General features: G+C 40.2%; 1 protein-coding gene across 1 annotated transcript; it reads left to right on the top strand.

Annotated features, from left to right (window-relative positions):
- The first annotated feature begins 9,977 nt into the window (after positions 1–9,977).
- Positions 9,978–11,326, top strand: LOC105046994 (uncharacterized). Its single transcript, XM_010925754.4, has one exon. It carries the CDS (start codon positions 10,186–10,188, stop codon positions 11,041–11,043), a length of 858 nt encoding a protein of 285 aa, XP_010924056.1. The 5' UTR covers positions 9,978–10,185; the 3' UTR covers positions 11,044–11,326.
- The last annotated feature ends 10,095 nt before the right edge of the window (positions 11,327–21,421 follow it).

The following is a 21,421-nucleotide window of genomic DNA, read 5'->3' as shown; positions in this document are numbered from 1 at the left end:
TCTGTCTCATCGACTTGATGTTTGGACTGATGTTGAGCCGATGGGTCATTATTTCTAGAGGAATGCCGGACATGTCCGTGACCGACTAAGCAAAGATGTCGGTATTGGTTTTGAGCAATTTGATTAGTTGTTGTTGCTCCGAATCAGACAATTGTGATCCGATTTGGATCGTTTGCTCAAGATTTTCTGTTATCGGGATGGAAGTCAATTGTTCGGCTGGCTCACTCCTTTCTTGGTTCTTCCATTGGTCTAATTTATCGACCGATAAGGAGTCCTCAGGTTTATTATTCTGGCGGAGATTGTGAAACAGTGTCGGATGAGTTGTTGATTTTCGCGCATTTCTTCGATGTCATTTTTGGTCGAAAATCGGACCAACAGGTGGTATGTCGAGACTATCGCTCTCAGAGCATTTAATCCGGATCTTTCGAGTATGGCGTTATAGGTCAAGGGTACTCGAACGACCGTAAAGGTTATGAAGATGGTGCTTTCTTGTGGTTCAATCCCAGCGGTTAGGAGGAGGGTGATTTTTCCTTCCATTATGATCGCATCTCCAGTGAAGCCAACTAACGGTGTCGAGATTTTTCTGAGTTAGTCAATCGACAATTTCATTCGGAAGAAGGTCGAGTAAAACAGAACGTCAGTTAAACTTTCATTATCAATAAGTATCTTTTTTACATCATAATTCGCTATTGTTGCTGAAACAACAACAGCGTCATCGTGGGGAGTTTGAATTCTCCGAGCATCTTCCTCCAAGAAGGTTATTACATCATGGAGTCTTGGGTGCTTCGTCGACTCCTCGTCAGGAGTTGCCCCCCGATCCAGCCGTCTGGTGATCATGTTGATGACTCCCACGGTCGGTTAGTTATTCACAGCTTCCTCAGTTATTTGGGATCATCGATCAAGAGGGGGTTGAGTCGGCGGCTCCCTCCTATATTTTCTAAGGTAGCCACATTGTATCAGGGCTTCTATTTCATCCTTGAGCTGGATGCATTGTTCGGTGTCGTGGCCGTGGTCTTGATGAAACCAGCAATACTTCCTTCGATCACGGTTCCTCACTTTCATCGACAGAGACTGTCATAGATATTCCACTCCTTCGATCTCCATAAGGATCTGTGCACGAGGAACAAAGAGAGGGGTATAAGAATTATACCTGTTATGTGTCGGCCTCGGACTCCATCGTCGGGGTGAGGCTTGCTTGTTGGATGGGGACCTACTTGTTTCGGTCGGAGCCCCACTCTTCTTCTGCTTTTTCTTCTGATCTTTATTTTCTGCCTGATGTGGATCAGAAGTTTCTTCGTCCGTGCGCATGTATTTGTACGCGCATTCTAAGAGTTCAGCATACGTCCGAGGGAGGGTTTTATCCAGTAAGTACGTGAATCGGGACCTCCTCAGACCTCTTTTCATGGCTGATATGGACATGTCTTCATTGAGGTCCTTGACCTCAAGCGTGGCCGCGTTGAATCAGGCAACGAAATCTCAGAGTATTTCGGTCTCTCCTTGTTTGATTGAAAAGAGACTATTCGAGGTTCGTGGTGGCCTCCGACTGGTGCTGAAATGGGTTACAAAAGAATATTCCAGCTGCTCGAAAAAATGGAAACTCTTTGACCGAAGCCCAGAGTATCAGGCCTGAGCAGCTTTTCGAAGTGTGGTCGGGAAGCCGATGTATAGGAGGGCGTTAGTTGTTCCTTGGATTGTCATGAGAGCCTTGTAGCTCTCGAGATAATCGATTGGGTTGGTGGAACCGTCATAAGGCTCCACATGCGGCATCTTAAACCGAATCAAGATCGGTTCGTTCAAAATAAGTTAGGAGAGAAGCTGGGTGGTATAAAAATTGAAGTCATTTGACGATTTCTGACCATCTATCTGGAGCTGGACAAGTCGACAGTTGATTTTCTCGAACTTACGTTCGTAGTCTTCAAGCCGTCGGTGGTGGAAGACTCCGGGGGTTGATCCTCCCGACGAATTAGAGGCAGACGGTGTTCGCGGTCGCTTCCTCTTCCTTGCTCGATCTAATTGGGAAGGAAGGAGCACCATGAATGATGGGTGGTGCGTCGAGATTGCCACGAGTGCTGCTGCTCATCTCGTTGAGAGAGCTGAGAATGCTGCTCTGGTGGAGGAGATGGAGATCGTCACAAATGATGGCGGCTATGCTTGGAAGGTGTTGAATGTGCTGTCGGTTGCTCCACCGGCAGTTGTGGTGGTTGGGTTTGCTGTTATTGAAGGTTTTGACTGCCTCTGTGAGGACGTTCATTTGTTGCACGATCGCAGCAATCTGAGCGTCTGTGGTAACCATGGGGTATGGAGAATTGGGCTCTGCTACCGGAGGCAGGGGAGGGGCCTCTTTCCAACGAAAAAAGTATCTCATCGAGCCGGTCGTCATTGATTGTTGAGCTCTGATTCTCGTCATTGCGAGTTTCCTTCTTGCTGCTGTTTCTCCCTTACCTGACGTGCCAATCTGTTGCTGCCAATCTTTTTCTCGCCTATTCGTTGGGAACGAGCACCTACAAAATAAAGTTCGCACTGACCGGAGTTGTCTCTGACGAAGACCCTCTGATGCTTAAGTCAGAGAAGAAGATTGGGCAATAGTCGAATGAGAACGGAGATAGAGCTCAGCGTATCAAGATTAGCCTACCAAAATTTGTTGCCTTACCCCCTTTTTATAGAGTAGATCGTCGTAACTGCCGGATATGATCCCGCATTTAGCGACGTAGAATCACGGGACAGTAATCTCGTAGTGGGTTATTAATCTCCATGGATTACGTTGCGATATCAATGGAGTAACCATTCATGATGGTTATGATATATTTGAATGAGTCGGCCGACTGTTCGTCGGGAGTCGGTTGTCGGTTAGTAACTCTGAAATACCGATGGCCGAAGTAGCTTATTGTCTGTAGAATCCGAACATCGGCCGTCTGCCGATCTTGATTCGTTGAGGAGTGTTTGGTTAGTCGGTCAAGAGTAGCATCGGTCTGCTCAGCCGACATATAGTTGGTAATCGCTTCCAGGATCGTCTGTTCGTTTGGTGGGTCAGAGTCAGGTGTCGATCGGTGTGTGCTGGAGATCGATCGGTTTATGAAGATCAATCAGTTTACTCCAACATAATTTATGCCTTTTTGATTTGTTGGAAAGCCACTGTTGTCGATCAAGTTCCACCATCCCTATTGACCATCAGTCAGTTTCCTTTCCTCGCCTCTATTTTTCTCTTGATTGAAGCCGATCCCCTCCATTTTCGATTGATCTAAACATCCAGCTCTTAGGTAATTTTTTTTGGGTTCGACCACTCTTTTGGCCGCCGTCACCGCCAGCAGCCTTGGCTGGCCGCTGACCCACCCTCGTCACCATAGCCAGCTGACCACCAAGGCTCCTCTTTCCTCTTCTTCTTCTTCTTCTTCTTCTTCCTCTTCCTCTTTCCTCTTTCCTCTTTCCTCTCTTTCTCCTCTCCCACCATGTTCCTCCCATTTCCTTAATTAGTTAGTTATTTAATTCTATAAACCCACTTTTCTCTCTATTTGCTGGATCGAATCTGTACTCTGATCCAACCCAGGCCAATTCTTGACTTATCCAGACCCCACCTAATTTTTATTAATCAGGTTAATTTTTCTTGTGAACTAAATCCTAATTAGGGATTTTAAATTGATCAGTTGGAACCACGGACTTGGATCTTGAGGAAGCATGGTCGTGATCAAATTCTCTACGATTAGGTAGCCACGAACTCCATTTTGATAATTATTAGATTCTATAGTTGATCGAGACTCCAAGATATTAAACCAAATTCTATAGTATAAATTATAATATTTTTTTCTACTTAAAAGCCTAATAGGGTATTTAATCATTTTAGGTCTCGATTGATATTCTTGGATTGTAGAATTCATGAAAATCTAGGACAAGAGTTGTAAGTTATCTCTATCTCTAATATGTTTTATTGGACTTTTATATTTATCTATTAATATGGTATTCTATTTAAATTAATTATCTTATATGCTTTGCATGAAAATGAATTATGAAATGTTTGAACACCTATGCATGATTTAGTGGAAAAATGAATTGCATTTCTTTGCATTAAAATATATTGTGTGTATCGGTTCACTGCTCTTTAGTCCGACTATGATCACACAAATTCAAGATCTAGTCGCCTTTTGGACCTCCAATAGGGTGATCACTGGCACACATCAGTAGACGGTTTGTTGTAGTCAGGGACTAGTTTTTCTTTCAGACCTAACTAGGTGGGGATGATCACTAGTACATGTTGATGATAGTATATTTATCTGTGTGATATTAAAACTAGTTTTCCTTTCGGACTTCCAATGGGACGATCACTGGCGTATGACCAACAGACGATATGTTTTAATCAAGAATTTAGTCTCTTTCAGAGCTAACCATGGGCCGATCGTGGCCATAGTTATAGAGATTAGGAGAGTGAGAGTAGAACATCGACTCTTGATTATCCGGATAATCTATCTTGAGTAATTATATATTTTTATTCTATATTGATTGATGCGGCATGCTTCTATATTCATTGAAATCTTTTTATGAAAAAATTATGCAATTTGAAATTATTATCTTTATATAATATTTAATTGAATTAGAGGTACTAGTAATTTACTGAGCCATAAAACTCACTTCTATATTTTATATTTTTTTTATAGATCCAAGAAAACATATAGGGCTTGGGGAGCAGTGATGAGCACAGGACCTTAGATGCTATCAGTTTAATTTGTCTATGGAATAAATGTTGATTTACCTTGGTTATCTTACAAAATATTTTTTTATTGAATAAAAGTATTAGAGTTACTTTTTTTTATCATTGTCTAAAAATGATATGAATACATATGAATGTGGAGGCAGGCCTCGTGTGTCCTATGAGATTAGAACTCTAAGGATATGTGGCTATTTGCCGTGCCCCGGCTCGACCCACCAGGTCACGAGGCATGACACTAGTACTCATGGAAGGCCGCTTAAGGCTCTTCACAAGTTTGTCTGAGATGGTAGAACGACATCGATTCCACTTGTCCATGCAAGTTAGGAGCAAAGTATCTACTTGTATGGTCCCCAGAGTTCTTAAGATCTGCTTTTCCATGGAGAATTTTGAAGACACGAGACTCTCATAGTTGACAGCCATCGGCCACCAGAGCCAGGGTCGGGTTCATGCATGTGAAGGGTTCTGTGGATTCTATAGCATCATGCTTTTACGGTCCTTTGAAAGACTGCTGAAAAATATTAGACGTTTCACGCCCGCCCTCACCCCCCCCCCCCCGCCCACACGCACACACAAAAAGAAAAAAAAAGAAAAAAAAAATGAGGGACAGCATTCTTTTAAGGTGGCATTTGGTGACTCATATGAAATTACCAAGGTGATCTTAGATCACCGGCATTTCTTATCCCGGAGTAATCTGGTCTTTAGAGATTTATTTAAGATAACTATATTTGATATAATATATTTCAATGATTAAAAATTCTCATGTATCTTTATCAAAAAAAAAATTCTTAAATATCTACCAGTAATCTATTTAATATTTTAAGTAGAGTGGTATCAGTGATGGAGCGTAAGAGGAAGCAGGGGACCATTGCCCCTCTAAAAAATTTTAAAATACTTATTATCTATATATTTATATATATATAGTGGCCCCTCGAATATTTTTATCTTACATACATAACAAATCCGTCAGTTTGAATAAAAATCATATAATTAATTTATACATTAATTTTTATTAAAAATAATAAATTTTTTAAAGAAAGAATAGTTGTTTATTTATTTTTTAATCTTTTTATTTATTTTTCAACCTTTAATGTGGAAGAGATTATTAAGATTTTTATAAATCAAAATCATTTGCAGATGGCATAGGATAATATTTTTTATTTATCTTTGTTTATATATAAAATTAAATATTTATTGATATTTTTATAATATTTTTAATATATATATCTTTATTTTATTATTTATTATAAAATATTTTATTTAAAAAATTATTATTTTGTCCTCCCAACATTTGATGTCAGACTCCACCACTGAGTAATATGCTTATCAAAAAAAAAAGTAGAGTGGTAACTGCAGCCGGCTCATCAAATGCCTGATTCAACCTAACTTGAATGGGATGGGTTTTATGTGATCCACTTAAATTCTGAGGTAGATATGGGTTCTAGATAAAATACTTGAAGCAGATTTGAATTGACTACAAATAATGGTATGCTCCATCCATATCCAATCTAATATAACCTTAATCTAAATCCTCTATTCTAAAGTTATAATTATTTTGAAATATTTACGTGATGAGTTCCTTAACCGATCCAAGATGGGTACAAGGTAGATATAGGTATAGAGTTTTTAATTATGGGGTGGGTTTTGATATTGGTTGATTTGATCCATGCTCAATCATATAATACCCAAACTACTCTTTATATATTTATTAATTATATAAAATATGTTATAATAAATAAATAATATATCTATAAATATAACTCACAAAAGTATATTTATTATTTATTGGTACGAGAATTCGTCTGGCATCGGAATGCTGAGTTGATGGTGAGGTGGGCCTCCTGGGGGTGCGATCTGTACAAAAGTCCTAACCGGAGATGGCTCCGGCGAGGATCCTTCGACATTCAAGTCAGAATTTTCATTTAATAAAAGAAGAGCGTGAGAGATAGAATAATGGTATACCTTTTCAGAGGTCTTCTTTGAGCATCTTTTATAATAGAGAGTTGGAGCTTCAGTTGGTAAGTGGTTGGTGCGATCCTGTATGTTCAGGATGTGATTCATGGGGTACGAGATTGTTGCTCAAGATTTTCAGAATGTGATAGTTATAGTTGCCTTATCAGTCCAGCGATAGTTATTGCCTTGTGAGTATTATATTTTGAGTAAAATTGCTAATCGAGTGTTGTCGAGACGAGGGTTGGTCGGCGATGACCAGAGGTCAGTCGCCTTAAAATGCTGCTGGATAGAGATGTCTAGGGTCAAGATCTATTTACTAGTGTGAAGTTGGTCGGCCAGATATGATCGGCCAAGGAGGATACATCGGCAATGGTGCACAGAGGTTGCCGAGCAATGGTCGGCCATGACTTGTCTACCTAGGGGGTGAGGTATCGATCAGGCGATTATAGAGAACTAGCTCGACAGAAGTTGTGGCTGACTATGAGTCGGCAATGAGCTCCAGTAGGTGGATCTGTTGAGCACAATCATCTTGAGCTCTGGGTCTTTTCATGCAATCGATCGATACAAAATTTCTCCCAAACTCGATTGGCAATATTTCCACGATGAGTTCCTTATCCGATCCAAGATTGGTACAAGGTAGATATAGGTATACAGCTTTTAATTATGGGGTGGGTTTTAATATTGGTCGATTTGATCCATACTCAGACTACATAATACCCAAACTACTCTTTATATATTTATTAATCATATAAAATATATTATAATAAATAAATAATATATCTATAAATATATCTCATAAAAATATATTTATTATTCATACAGATTATTAATCTTATAAAAATATATTATTTATTATTATAAAATCAATATTTTTATTTATACTTAAATATATTATTATTTTAATGCTAATATTTATTTTGATTAAGAAAAGAAGGTAAATAGAAGTAATATGTTAAATAATTTTATAGAATATAATAATAATATAATTAATAATTTAGTATAATATGACATGTATAATATAATGTAATAATATATTAGATATATTGATATATCAAGTTTTTCATTAAACTGAGGGATATTTGTCTTCAAATTTTAGCTCAAAACCACAGTCTTAAAATGATACTTGGATAATCGATCAATCCTAAGGATTAGTTTTCTATCACTAGATTAGATGATAATTTTAGAAGCATAGATAATTTGAGACCATTGCTATATAAAATTATCACGATGTAATTACATCCATCGACATAATCCTTGATTTTGGGATGATCATTCTATTGTGGTGTAGAGTGGGGGGTTTCATTAGTCTGATATTGATTATGAATCAAGAGAGACTCTGGCTTATATAAAAGGAGATCATTCTTCTCACGTGAAGCATCTTTTAAAGGACAAAATCGTGAGACCTATGGATCAGAGCGGACAATAGGTCGTGTCGAGCCATGAGTCCTTGACCGCAATATTGGCACCCACTGTGGGGTTTATATACCTCCTTTGGACTATAGAGCTCCTCCCACCTATACATCAGTCTGTGGTAAAAATAAAAATGAGAGCACCTCCCATCCGTACACAGCTCTCCTAGGAGAATTGTGGTAAAAATGGGGAGAATATCTTCTGTCCGTATATAGACTTTTTCTTAACTGAGGACTATATTGTGGTATAAAATAGGGGCTTCATTAGTCTTATATCAATTATGAGTCAAGAAAAACTCTAGTTTATATAGGAGGAAATTATCTTTTCTATATAGAATATTTAAAAAAAGTAAAATCATGAGATACATGTGTCAGAGTGATCAATTTCTCCTATATTGAGTGATGAGCCCTTGGCCAACATATTCTGTACAAAATTTTTATGCAATACTCAATACCAACTCTTTTTGTCAAAAAAAAAAATTGCGGGGAAAACCATAAGAATAGGCCAGATGGACAAAGAGGCACGTTCTTCACTTGTATGCATGACACCAATCGGTGCATTAATATAATCCTATCTATATTTAGTGTCTATTTAATATTTAGGGATTTTAGCGTATCCACCCTTTCCCGAAACCCCATTGCAACGTACTCCCTCTTTTCCGGAAAAAGATAATCTGGTGAGACAAGTGAAAAATGCCCATTTTACCCTTTAGGCGTAGACTCTTATTCTGATATCAGCCTCTCACTTCCTGAGCCCACAGTCCTCTCTCTACTAAGTCTCTCTTTCCACTCCCTCACACTTTCCGTCCATTGCAGTGACTCAAAAGTAAACACTTTTTACTCACCAGCATGCTCTCACAATATTTACTTGCTTATTTAATTCCAGATACCATAGAGTAAGACTGGTGAAATCTGTAATAGAATGAAAGAAAAAGTTTATATAACTTTAATATATTTTATGATCTTATTATTACTATTCTTGTGTAATCTATATTTTTAAGAAAAATGATAAGTCCAATTTTTATTAAATATAATAATACAATCTGATGTTAAATAGTATTTAACTATGTTTGTTTTATGCTTTGTATTATTAACATCCCAACAACCCAACCTCTCCTAAATTTGAGGCTCTTCATAAGGATATCCAATCTTAGAAAAATCAAGCTGGCTGTACGAACTCACGGGTCACATCTGCGTTAGATGTGAGACAAATACATAACATCATCTCTTCATGTTATCAACTCGCTGTTTCAAATTGAACAGGTTGCGTGGATGCATTGAGTTTGTTACAGTACTTTCTTTGTTTAACTCTATATTTTGCCGACAGAATGGTGCTCTCCATATCCAACCTTTTCATGTAATCACACTGTAATTCTCTGGCCCACACTTTAATTAAATACTGGTTCCGCTCCCTTGGGTCCATCGTTCCAGACAGATCCATCAGTAATCCCACCACCGTTCTGATCCTCTCGTATACAGAAGGCTCCACGTCCACTGGACGGTTGTCCTCAGCCTTATTCCTCCGATCCCGGGAATCCTATGAATGATAAATTCCTGCATGCCCTAATCCATGCAAAAGGAAGAGGAGTTCCAACAGTTGGAGTTGGACGGTCCCGATGGGGGTCCCAGGGATGATGGTCCGTCCCATCCCCCATCCATCCCTACCTAGCCGAATTCATTGGACCGGAGGCGTCGGTTGAAGAAGGGTGTTTTCGTCCTTCTGATCATCCCACGTCAAATCTCATAGATCAGACGATAGAACAAAGCGGCAGCAGCATGGACCGTACAGTCGGGATAAAATAAAGTATTATTTCCTAAGAAATTGAAAAATGCGCGTGACCGATGGCATTTTCGTGATTATTCCGTATTTAGGATGAGCTGTCTCGCTCCGCGCTTCCAATAAATGCCGTTCTTCTTTTCACTTCTCTGCTTTGCCTCCAGTCCCGCTACTCCATCTCTAACCTGGTAAGGGGGAAGGGAAAAAATTTATAGATCTCGAAGACCAGGAAGTCAATTAGAGGGACCACCAGAAATCTCCTCAGATCCCGCTTGGAAAGCCGCCGCCGCCACCTCCGCCATCGTACCCTGGTCGAGACGTCGCCGAAGATGCCTCGGTAGTGGAAGAGAATGGGTTGCTGCTTCAGCAAAACGGAGGCTCCATCCCGCGGTGGAGCGGCGTCCACCGTCTGCCGGCGGAGGAGTCCGCCACTGCCGGAGCCTGAGGCGCTGCAAGAGGAGACGGTGAAGGAGGTGCTCTCGGAGACACCGAAAGCGAGGCCGAGGGAGGAAGGGATTGAGAAGGAGAAGGTAGGATTCGACATGGTTTTGAAGGGGGATCCAGGTGTTAACTCCATCAAGGAAGACTACGATGAGAGATCCGAGGAGAACTCCGAGGTCTGCAGCATGAGCGAGGGCTTCTCTGCCTCCACGATGGCGACGGACAAAAGACTTGGGGAGGAGGGGGACTTGGAGGAGGTGGAGGGTGAGGCCAGGAGAGCGAGCGAGGACAGACCCCCCGCGAAGTTCCAGAGGAAGCGCTCCGTCTCCGGCAAGATCCCTCGCAGCAGAGAAAGGGGCGCCAGCTGCGGCAGCGGGAGGTCCTCTCCATCGCCGGTGAAAAGGAGGGAGGGTGCCGTCGGTCGGACGTATTCCGCCAGGGAGACGGGGCAGGGGAAGGCGGCGAGGAGCCGGGTTCCGGCTGGGGACGCGTTCCGTAGGGACCCAGGGGAGAGGTCCGGCCGGAGGTCAGTGTCCCCGGCTGCAAAACGGGCGGCGGAGATGCGCAGCGCCACCGCCGGTGGCCAATGCAGGGTGGTGCCGGCGTCGAGGGCGAACGGCCGGTCGACGCCGCTCAGGATCCCACCGCAGGCGGCGGCGGTGGCGGATGATGAGGATGGAAGGATGGCGGAGGAGGCGAGCGGCGGCGAGGGGAAGGAGTCCCTGGAGAATCCCCTAGTCTCCCTGGAGTGCTTCATCTTTCTCTAGTCTTCCGCTCTTGGGCGCGGTTAAGGTATGCAATCTGTTTTTAGGGGTAGGGTCAGCATTTCCAAATCCTTAGCGGGACGAAAGGAAAGGGGAGAGGGGAAGAGTGAGGCAAAGCTCTTGGCCATTCTAGGCGCGGGCGACGCTTGTTCTCATTTGGTTGGGGAGGAGCATCATGATGTGATGGTCCCAGGCTTGGGAGCGGACCGTTTGATCTTGATCGTACGTTCTAATGTATTGTAATTGTAACTTCTCCTTTCATAACCAGATATATCTAACTATGGTACCTGCGTGTCGTATTCTTGCCTTACTCTTCGCGTTTATTCGATTTTTTTATTATTCATGAGAGGTAACGTAACTTTGAAGTATGGTGAAAGAAATCCCGTACAATTGATGATAAAGTAGCCGAATGCCGTGAATTAGTTGTGCAATTGCAACAAAGAATTAAACGGTAGTTGTATCGGTTTTGTTGTTCTCTTGCATTCGGATCTTGGAATGGAAGAGAGGACTAATAATTAAGATTACGTTTGATGCATTGTGGGATAAAGATAATCTAAATTACTTAATAATTAGATTACTTACGATCAGGATAGAATATAAATAATATTAATTATTATGTTTGATACACATAGATAATGTTACAATCATATCAATGATAATGTAACGTCAAATTTTCAAAATATTTTTAAACCAAATTATTAATTTAATATTAAAAATTATTTATTTAAATTTTTTAATAATAAAAATTATTATATAAAAAATTATATTATTTTATAATATTTATTATATTTTATTATTTTTATTTTTTCTCCTTCTTCCTTCCTCACATGCCACACCCCGACCCCCTCCTCCTCCCCCCCACCCTTGGCGACCTCCACCACCTCTTGGCCTTCCGTGTCTCCTCCCACCCTCCTGCACCATCTTCTGGCCCTTCGGCAAATCCGCACCTACCTGTCATATCTCCGGCACCGCACCTCGGTCCCCTAATCACCTGCACTGTCCTGCCCACCGCATCTCGACCCCCTGACCGCTCGTGTCGCCCATGCTGCCCCTCGATCGCCCGCGACTCCATTGCTCGCGTCTCTTCTCTCGACTCCCCCTCCTTGGAGGATGACACCGCCGTGCTGTTTTACCTCTGCCATGTCATCTTCGGCATGGCCAGCTCTGGCCACGGCATTGGGAGTTCTTTCGCTTGTGGTGGCGGCCGGGGGCTAGCGTGGACACATCTGGCTCAACGACCGCATCTCCCACCCCCAGAATGCCTCCCTCGTCTGCACTCTACTCCTGGTCTGTGTCTGCGGGGATATCTCCTACCTCATCCAGCTCCATCGGGGAGGTTGAGGAGGAGGCCATTGAGAAGAGGATGAGGATGAAGCGGTGGAGGAGGTTGAGGAGGCTACGCGAGGAGGGGGGAGGGGAGGAGGACAGTTTCGTCTAAAATTTTTTTTACAAGATTATCAAAGTAGTAATAATCTGGATAGCCACCCCTCTTCTTGGTAATTCAGATTGTCTCATGGAAAGTAATTTGGATTACCTAATCATCTGGATCATTAATCCAAAAAACATACCAAATATGATAATCTGATGGAGTTCTTTTAAATTATCAACAATTTGAATAGATTGCCAGCTACCAAATGCAACCTAAATATTGAGTTTATAGGTCTTACCCTGCTTTTTTAGAAACCAAACCAAAGATATAATATTTAGACCAGAAACCAAAATAAGCAAGCATGCTTGATATTAAAAAAAATATTTATAATTTATATTATAAAATATATTTTTAAAATATATTTGATAATATTATATATGAATTTTATAATAAGAAAATTAAAAATATTTTTAGAAAAGGAGTGAAATATAATTTCTAGCTTTCCTTTATAAAACAAAAGTAACAGCTGGTAAACCAGATAGGAAGTTGGCGGAATGGCAGCTCTTGCCGGCTTTGCCTACCAACCTTATCACCAACCAGCTGTTTTTTCTTTTTCTTTTTCTTTTTCTTTTTATTTTTCGGGGGGCGGGGGGGGGGGGGGGGTTTGTTGTTAATAAACCAGCTGGTTACTTGTTCTCATGGAGGGAAGCAAGGTTCAAAAACCCCCCGGCGCGGAAGAAAGAAAAAGTAAAGGCGAAGCAAGTGTATCGCAACATCCACTCGAAAATAAAAGTAAATCCAACAATTTACCAGGAAACAAAATCCTTTTTAATCCGACAGAATCACGGAACCAGATGTGTGCTCTGCCGACTGAAGATAAAATGATAAACAGGCCACGACACGGTAAGAGTTTTGCAGAGGGTATGGAGGTGGTCGTTTTACCCTCTGGATTTTTGTATGCAAACCTCAGCTGGGGGAACCACGAGTTCTGCACTCAACACCGAAAGCGCAGTAGAACCAAAAACACTTCAATTTCCTCTACTCAATTCCCCAAGTGCAAGGTTGGAAAATGAGATGACGTGAAGCAGTGTACGTAAATTACCAGTGGCAATCAATAATTCCATTAATAAATCATCTCGTGCATTTCTTTCACCTCGTCTGGATTCTGGGCACTAAATTTAAGCGGAAGGAAATCGGGAGAATCGATTAAAGAGAACGCAGAAGCTGATGAAGCTCAGAGATGAATGCAGAAATGGGCACTGTCAATCTCCATTTGTTCAGGTCCAGATAATTAAGGCAGGCGTGCATTGCTTCAATAATTGTAAGGGAGCAGGCACCGGATATTATGCAAGGTAAAGCCAGTGGGCATTTTTTTCATCGTGAGATGTAATAAAAGTGGACATCCAGGAATACGTTAGATAGTTCAGTGGGTCTGTGCTAATTTATAAACCTGATGGATACAGTGGTGATCTAAATTGAAATATAAAGCAACACTTCTTCTAAAGCTTACGAAGAATGTGGCTAAATTTATGTGTTGCAAGTCATAATCTACTTGAAAGATTTTACATAATATGGTGATATTTTTACAGGTACTCGTCCAAATTAGCTCAAATGCTGCCACTAGAGGCCGTGTTCACTCTGTCACGCGTTGAGCTCACTTGCCTTACACTTGACATGGAATTTCTTTTTGCTTTTTCTTTTTTCTTCTGTTTTTTTGCTGTTCGGTAAAAACTCAAGAATTGATCGGCAAAAAGTTCAGACAACTTACGTGCAGGGTCTGGAAGAAGAATTGAGTATACAAGGTCATGTAACAGAGCAATCTTTTCCAGATTGATTGCAAGTTGTGCAATGGACACCTTGTATCCTGAGGGAGAAAGATAACAGCTTCTATTTTTCCATCCTGAGGGGGCACTCGGGCAGGGACATGACAAATTAGTCACAAAAAGGCATGCAAAAAATGGATCAAACTGTAAACCTGAACCAAACCAATCATTTTGGTATGGTTTGGTGAGAACCATTGTGGATGTGTATTTAGTCCCATATCGATTATTCACTGAAAAAATTCTAAGTACTTATGTAGAATTAAGAAACTTAAATAATATCTTGTGGCTAGTTTTTTTGGATGAGATTTTGAATTGTTAGCCAACTTAGCTCATGGCCTATATGAATTAGGGAATACTCCAACATGATTTCATTGAGACTGACCATAAGTCGACCGTAGTATTTATAAATGAATATATAGATTGATACCCTTAAACCAATGAGAACTTTAGGTCTTAAACAAAGAGAGTATGAAGATATATATATTTAGTCTCATAATGATTATTCGTCAGGAAGGTTTTGAGTATTTATATAGGGTCAAAAAAATTTAAATAATATTTTTTTATTAATTTTTTTGAATAAGATCATAGATTGTTAAAGATTTATACCGGTCCTGAGTTGTTACACGTTTAAATCCCTCCTTTTATAGTTGGTTTGGTTTTCGTTCTAAAAAATTTCATGCCATAAAAATTGGTTCAGCTCTCGTTCTAAAAACAAACCCAAAACGAAAATCCGACACACATGCATACTGTCCTCCCCATTCAACCAACCGCTCATCGCCCCTCTCTCTCTTTTTCTCTTCACCATCATAATTACTGAGCCCTCTTTATCTGGTGGGATTTCACAACTCTCCTCTCATTGGACCTCATCTTGCCGCACATCTTTTTCTCCTTACCACCACAAGCACAACCATCAGAGCCCCCTTATCCCACCAATTCAAAGATGACGAGTCAATGGTGTCATTGCCCTGCTGGAGTGGTCGTAATGGGCGGTGGAGGTATCTTTTTTGTGCCTCCTACAGGCTCTCATCATTTTTTCCCTCAAGAAACTCGTGCTGGGAATCTCTTATTGGGACCTCATAATTTTCTTTCCCCTTTAACTTATTTAATCTTTTCTCCTCTTTCTAATTGATTATTTCACTTCTATCCTATTTTTTTGATTCTTGGAATATTTGGAGTACGGTAAAGAGAGATCTCGGAGTGAGATGTGTACAAGGAAAAATCTTTTTCAGATCTATTCTGACCGTAAATTCCGTTTTCTCTTATTTTCCTTTTCCTCTGAGATTTGTAAATTCTTTATATAAATTTTTCAGATATAATCTTCAAGAAAAATATCACGAACTGACAATATTCGGATCTTCTCAACCTCATATATTGAATTTAAAATTACATCTCTTGAATTCGAATTCGATACACTGAACGGAACTGAGACAAATTTTTTTATTTCGTTTCGTTCAATTTTTGTAAACCGTTGGTTCAGTTTTGGTCTCATTTTTAACAAACCAATTTCCATTAGTTTGATTTCAATTTTACCTTTAACTCAATCTGGCTCAATCAGCTCATATCTAGCAAAGAGATATCTCTTAAAACTAGTAAATCAAAACAAACCTTAAAAAAAATAATAATAATAAAGAAAGAAAGAAAAAAAGCGAGTGCAGTAGTTGCTTCTAAATTACAAGATTCCATCGATACCCTAAGTTAAAACTCCTGCCACTAGTTTATTGACTTGAGCTAGAGCATTGCTGAGCCTTGTGCACTAAAAATATAATCATATTATTTTGGTCCACAACTCAACTAAAATATGGGTTTCAGATTATTCGGTGTTTTTTTTTGTTTATATTTCCTTCAAAGTTTTCTTGTTCTATCACTTTATCCTTTTACGAAGTTGTGTTTAACATCTTGTCATCCAACCGTGGCAGCATATATTGCACCTGCATAAGTGGTAAATAACTAAATATGTTTTGTAGTGATTTTATTTGTCAACAAAATCTAGCTTCATTATATTGCTAATGTACCAGATATCCCTGAAAATATAAATTTGTAAAGATGCAAAGACATGCATGACTCTTTTGTCCAATAGGTCATGCAGAAGTGGCCCTCCCCCCTTCCATATAGATCTTTGGCCATCAAACAAAATTTTCTCGCTTATCCTGCATTCACGATCCGTATCCACAAGATTCTTTCGTGCATTTATAAACCTATCAAAATAATTATTATAGGATGCTTTTGTTAGTGAGTGATATATCACGATAATATCTTGATTGTTCAGGAGTTTATGTATGATCTTCAGCGAGCATTCGATCGCTGAAGTCTCGTAGCAATCAAGTTGGATATAGAGCGGACATATGATCAGATGAGCTGATATTTTCTTCGGCAGATACTTCGAAAGCTTGGTTTCAGGAGAGGTAGATCGACTGGATCATAGACTATGTAGAGAACTCGAGCTTTACTATTTTGATTAATGGCACCTCGATGGAGTTTTTTCATTCAATAGTCAGACTTCGCCAAGATTGCCCCTTCTCTCCTTACTTGTTCATTTTGCGTGCTGATACTTTGTCTCGGATGTTGATGACGGTGGTTTAGGAGTCGGTGTTGGAGTGCTACTGGCCCATCCTTGGACTCAGCTACTTTCGTGCTTTCTTTTTGTAAACTATTGGTTTCTCCTCATGAGATGAGTCTCAGTCTGAACGCGAGGTACTTTGCATCCATTGTCGGGCCTATTATTGGACATTTGGCCAGCTCGTAAATTTGTAGAAATCTACGATCATCTTCAGCCCCAAGATGAAAATCCAGGTAAAGGAGACGATTCGAGAGAGGTTGGGGTTCCAGAAGTTGACCAAGGCCTTGATCTATCTGGATATTCCTATCACAGGGTGGCAACTCCAAAGGACCAACTGTAGACTTATGGAATAGTGGGTTCAGGATCGTCTTGAGAGGTGGCAAGCCAATGCTCTCTTTATGATAGGTAGGATGACTCTTGTGAGATCGGTGCTTAGTTCCATCCCAATGTACCTCTTAGTAAACATGATTATGTCGAGTTCCTATCGGAGGGCTGGACTAGTGGTTTTGGAACTTTCTGTGGGGCTCAGGGTATGATAGGCATGGGATCGACTTGCTGTCTTGGGAGGCAGTCTGCCAGCTTGTGAGGGATAGAAGCTTGAGAATTCAGTCCCTGTTGGTCAGGAGGGAGGCCATGATCGCCAGACATGCTGTCAAATTTATTATCCAGTTTGATTGCTTCTAGAGCAGGATGATGAGGGCTAAGAATGGATTTTGATTCAGAGGTCCCAAATTTAGGCTCCTCGTAGCTGCTCCATTTGAAAGAAGGTTTATGCTCGCGGGCCTCTTATTTTAGCACAGGTCAGATGGTTGATTGGGAATGGACTTCAATGGATATAAGTCAGTATGTTTGAATTTTCAACCTATCCCTCTCCTACTGGCCGACCTTCATTAGCAGTGAGATGGATGATCATCTATATGTCTGCAACTTGTTCACTACTGATGTAGGGGCTAGAGAGCTCAAGAGATCATTGATTTATTTGATGGTCCGCTCACTGATTAGATCCTTGCCACTCCGATTTTGATTTATCACAGCTAGATTTTAAGAGTGTGGGGTCGATCTTATTGCCTTAGAGCTCCCTTGAGGGACTTGTCAAAGATGTGTAGGCTAGCGACGGATAGGAGGATTGAGGCTGCTTGGATTTGGAGAGCAGCCTTCCATCCTAGAGTGAGGCTCTTTCTCTGGAAGCTTGCTTGGAATCGACTTCCAATATGCATGCTTTTCAGGGATAGGGACATGGAGCTTTAGGCTTCATACTCGATTTACAGGTTGGAGGACGAGTTGATGGAGTACGCCATCCTGTGTTGTCCAAGAGCGAGGCTAATTTGGAGGAGGGTGGGTAGCCATCTTGAGAGATAAGTATTGCTTCTTGGTTGGAGTCCTTTCTGAACGTGATTCACCGGAGTATGGCATAAGAGGATGACCTCTACTTGGTGGGACGGCTAGCTTATATCACCTACTAGATTTGGCTTGCGAGAAATAACTTGGTCTTTGAAGGCGAGGTGGTGCTGCATATCGATGCTAGAGAAAAAATCATCTGCTTAGCTATGAAATATAGCCATTTCGACACTGCTGGTCTGTCCCTTGACGCCTCCGACTACTAGGACTCCCATGTTGCTCCTGCAATGATCGGAGGATTATTCTCATTTCTTAGGAGCCCTTCCTTCGGAATTTGTCAAAGTAAATTTTGATGGTTGTGTTAGGGATGGTAGAGATGACGTGAACTTTGTCATCCAAGATCCGGATGCCAAATTATTGTCGATGGAGGACTCTTATCTCTTTGAGCTTTCTGTCTCGAGAGTTGAACTTCATGCCGCTTGAATGGATATTATCTATGCCATGCAAGAGCTGCGAATAAAGAAAATTTTTATTGAGCAAGATTTACCATATCATTGGATGGATCTAAGACAACACGAAGCAGCTGGAAGTCTATCCACTCTTTCGTGACATCTGCACTTCTCTACATCTCTCTGTTGTAGTATCAGACTGGCATGCTTATCAGGAGATGAACATCACTACAGATTAGGTCGCATCGTATATGGTGAAGTACTTCAAATACTGCATCTGGAAACGGGTGAGACATGTCCGTCGGTACTACAGGATCTTTTATACTCTAATTTTATGGGCTAGTCTCATATCAGAGTGGTGTGATCATCCATATGTACCAAAAAAAGAGGGAGAAGAGGAAAGACAAAAAAAAAAAGATGCCTTTTTAAAAAAACTCAGTAAGCAGTTATCCCCTATCTGGAAAAAGATATATTTAAGATTGATAGCTAATTAATATTATGAATTAACACCTTTTGTGTTAGAGTCCATGTGGCTTGTTATCCTATACAACGTAGTTAAAAAACAAAGCGAATAAAATTTCGTAGTTTAAAATCATATTTCAAAAAAAGAAAAAAGGCTCCAAGAACAAAACTGGTCTTTCCTCTTGGTGTCTGCCGCCTCACGTGCATAGTTGTAATTTTGCAACTTCTGAGAAAATAATGGAATTATCTACAGGTTGGAAGGAAAATGCGTTCTAGTTAAAATTGGTTTAAAAGTGCAGGTTAGGTGACTATAATATTTACGGAAATTATTGTTTCAGCACTCAAAATTGACCAACTTTTCCAGTTGGCAACCTCAAATATGTGATTAGGATTTATTTATTTGAAACGAGATAGTTAGTTGGTAATTATTTGTTATATTCAATTAGGAGGTAGGTCTAAAAGGCTTCTAGAAAGATAAGACTTCTAGTCATGGGATAAAGCAATATACAGGGAAAAGGACATGCAAGAGCAAAAATGAAAGATACAGGGAAGCGGGGAGAGCGATTATTTAAAAAGATTTGGTGCTTTGGTGGTATGGCTAGAGATCAATTGGGGATGTTGGGTGTAGGAAAAGATATGGAAACACGAGGGAGTAGGATGTTAGACTATCATATGTAGTTTTTGAATACGGCTGCTAGACTTCTTATGGATTAATATTCTATCTAAACCTAGATAATATCAGCTTATTGCACCTAAAGTGCTAGTTTGGGTTTGGGATTATGGAGGTTAGCTAGGGATATAAGACGAGGCAAAATGGAATTCAAGAGCAAGTCTGAATGAAGTTAAGGGTCGTGTCAAGGATAGCTAATAGATTAATTTAAGTCCGTCTTTTAAAGCCTGGCTGCTATAAAATGAATCATCATAAGACCAACTTAGCCTGATAATGGACTTAGGGAGAGTCATGATAATGGACCTCTTCAGTTGGGACATGAACAGAGGGACGGAACTCGCTTAGGTAAGGATAATAGGTTCAATATGGACTAAGGACTAGGTTTTAGATTGAGGTTTTATGATTGTTACTCTAGCTTGCATTTTTCTATATGGATATCTTGCTTTCTTTTGCATGACCATTTTTTCTTTTTTCGGGTGGGGCTAGGGTTAATGTTTGAAATAACAGCTATTGGAACAAATAATAATAGAAAAAGAACCTTTCTTCTCTCAATATTGCTCTACGAAATAAAACAACCCCTGTTGCCCCCAGGAGGAAGCGCAATATCTAATTCCATGCTCTGAGCCCGCCCTATCGCATGAATGATGGCTACCATGGCCCTTTGTTCCACTAGATGTCATGATCGTATTGAGTGTGTGGTCCTTCCTCTTAAAGCTTTGTAACCGCCACTTGACCTCGAGATCGATTTCCATCCCCTTGCTGGAAAGAACCACGGATATGGAAGGATCCGGCCTCGATGAATGATTGATGGTTGTCTAGATTTTGATGGTGTTATTGGTCCCCAAAGTATTAATGCAAATAGTTGTTAGGTTGTGAGAGAGTTAGTCAATTAGATGGGACAAACAAAGCCCCTTAGTTAGCAATGAAATGACATGCAAACTAGCAATTGTACTCTTTTGCATCCGAATTTAAGCTTATCTGCAGAAAAGGCCCTCCATTTTTCTGTTACCACATGTATTATATTATAATAAATGTTAACTACCGCCTAATTTGTTACCTCCCTAATAGAGGGTTTTTTTGCATATTATATAGAAGTCCTGTTTGGTATTAAGGGAGATATTCCAGAATGACCTTATATACAGCTTAAAGTTTATGCAACCATTATAGTGTAGCACAAACAACTGATTCCAGATAAAATCATAAAACTAGGAACTGGTAACTAAACTTCTTAGTATTTGTTTTTAAGAGATAGAAGTACTTTCTCATTAAAACTTGAATCTATAGACTTATCAACTTCGGATCCAAGATAGATAATAAAAGTTGTTGTGCGTGCTGCCAATGGAAGAAAATGAATTTTAAATGCATGTCCTCACAAAGACTCTCAAAACAGCATCTCCCAAACCCATGTATCATGTGATTTTACTCCTAACACATAACAAATATGGACATATTCTAACAAATGTTTCGTCGATTCCTTATCAGTGAATTGATCCTTAGATTTTATTGATTTAAGCCTTTCTTGTTGCTCATGTACCTCAATGATTTGCGCTAGCTTTTCCTAATATATTTAATCATGCAGCCAATCCAAGTTTACAAGTATCATAAAGCTTCTCGTTGTAAAAAGAAAAGGGTCATGCATGCCAGACCCATCTTTGTTGGCGGTTGCTATATGGCTATCAGAACGCATGGAACATAATTTGTGGAACCTCCCTA

The sequence above is a fragment of the Elaeis guineensis genome, chromosome 6, assembly GCF_000442705.2.
Source record: "Elaeis guineensis isolate ETL-2024a chromosome 6, EG11, whole genome shotgun sequence".
In the NCBI taxonomy this organism is placed as follows: domain Eukaryota; kingdom Viridiplantae; phylum Streptophyta; class Magnoliopsida; order Arecales; family Arecaceae; genus Elaeis; species Elaeis guineensis.
This window is presented reverse-complemented; position numbering and strand designations above follow the sequence as displayed.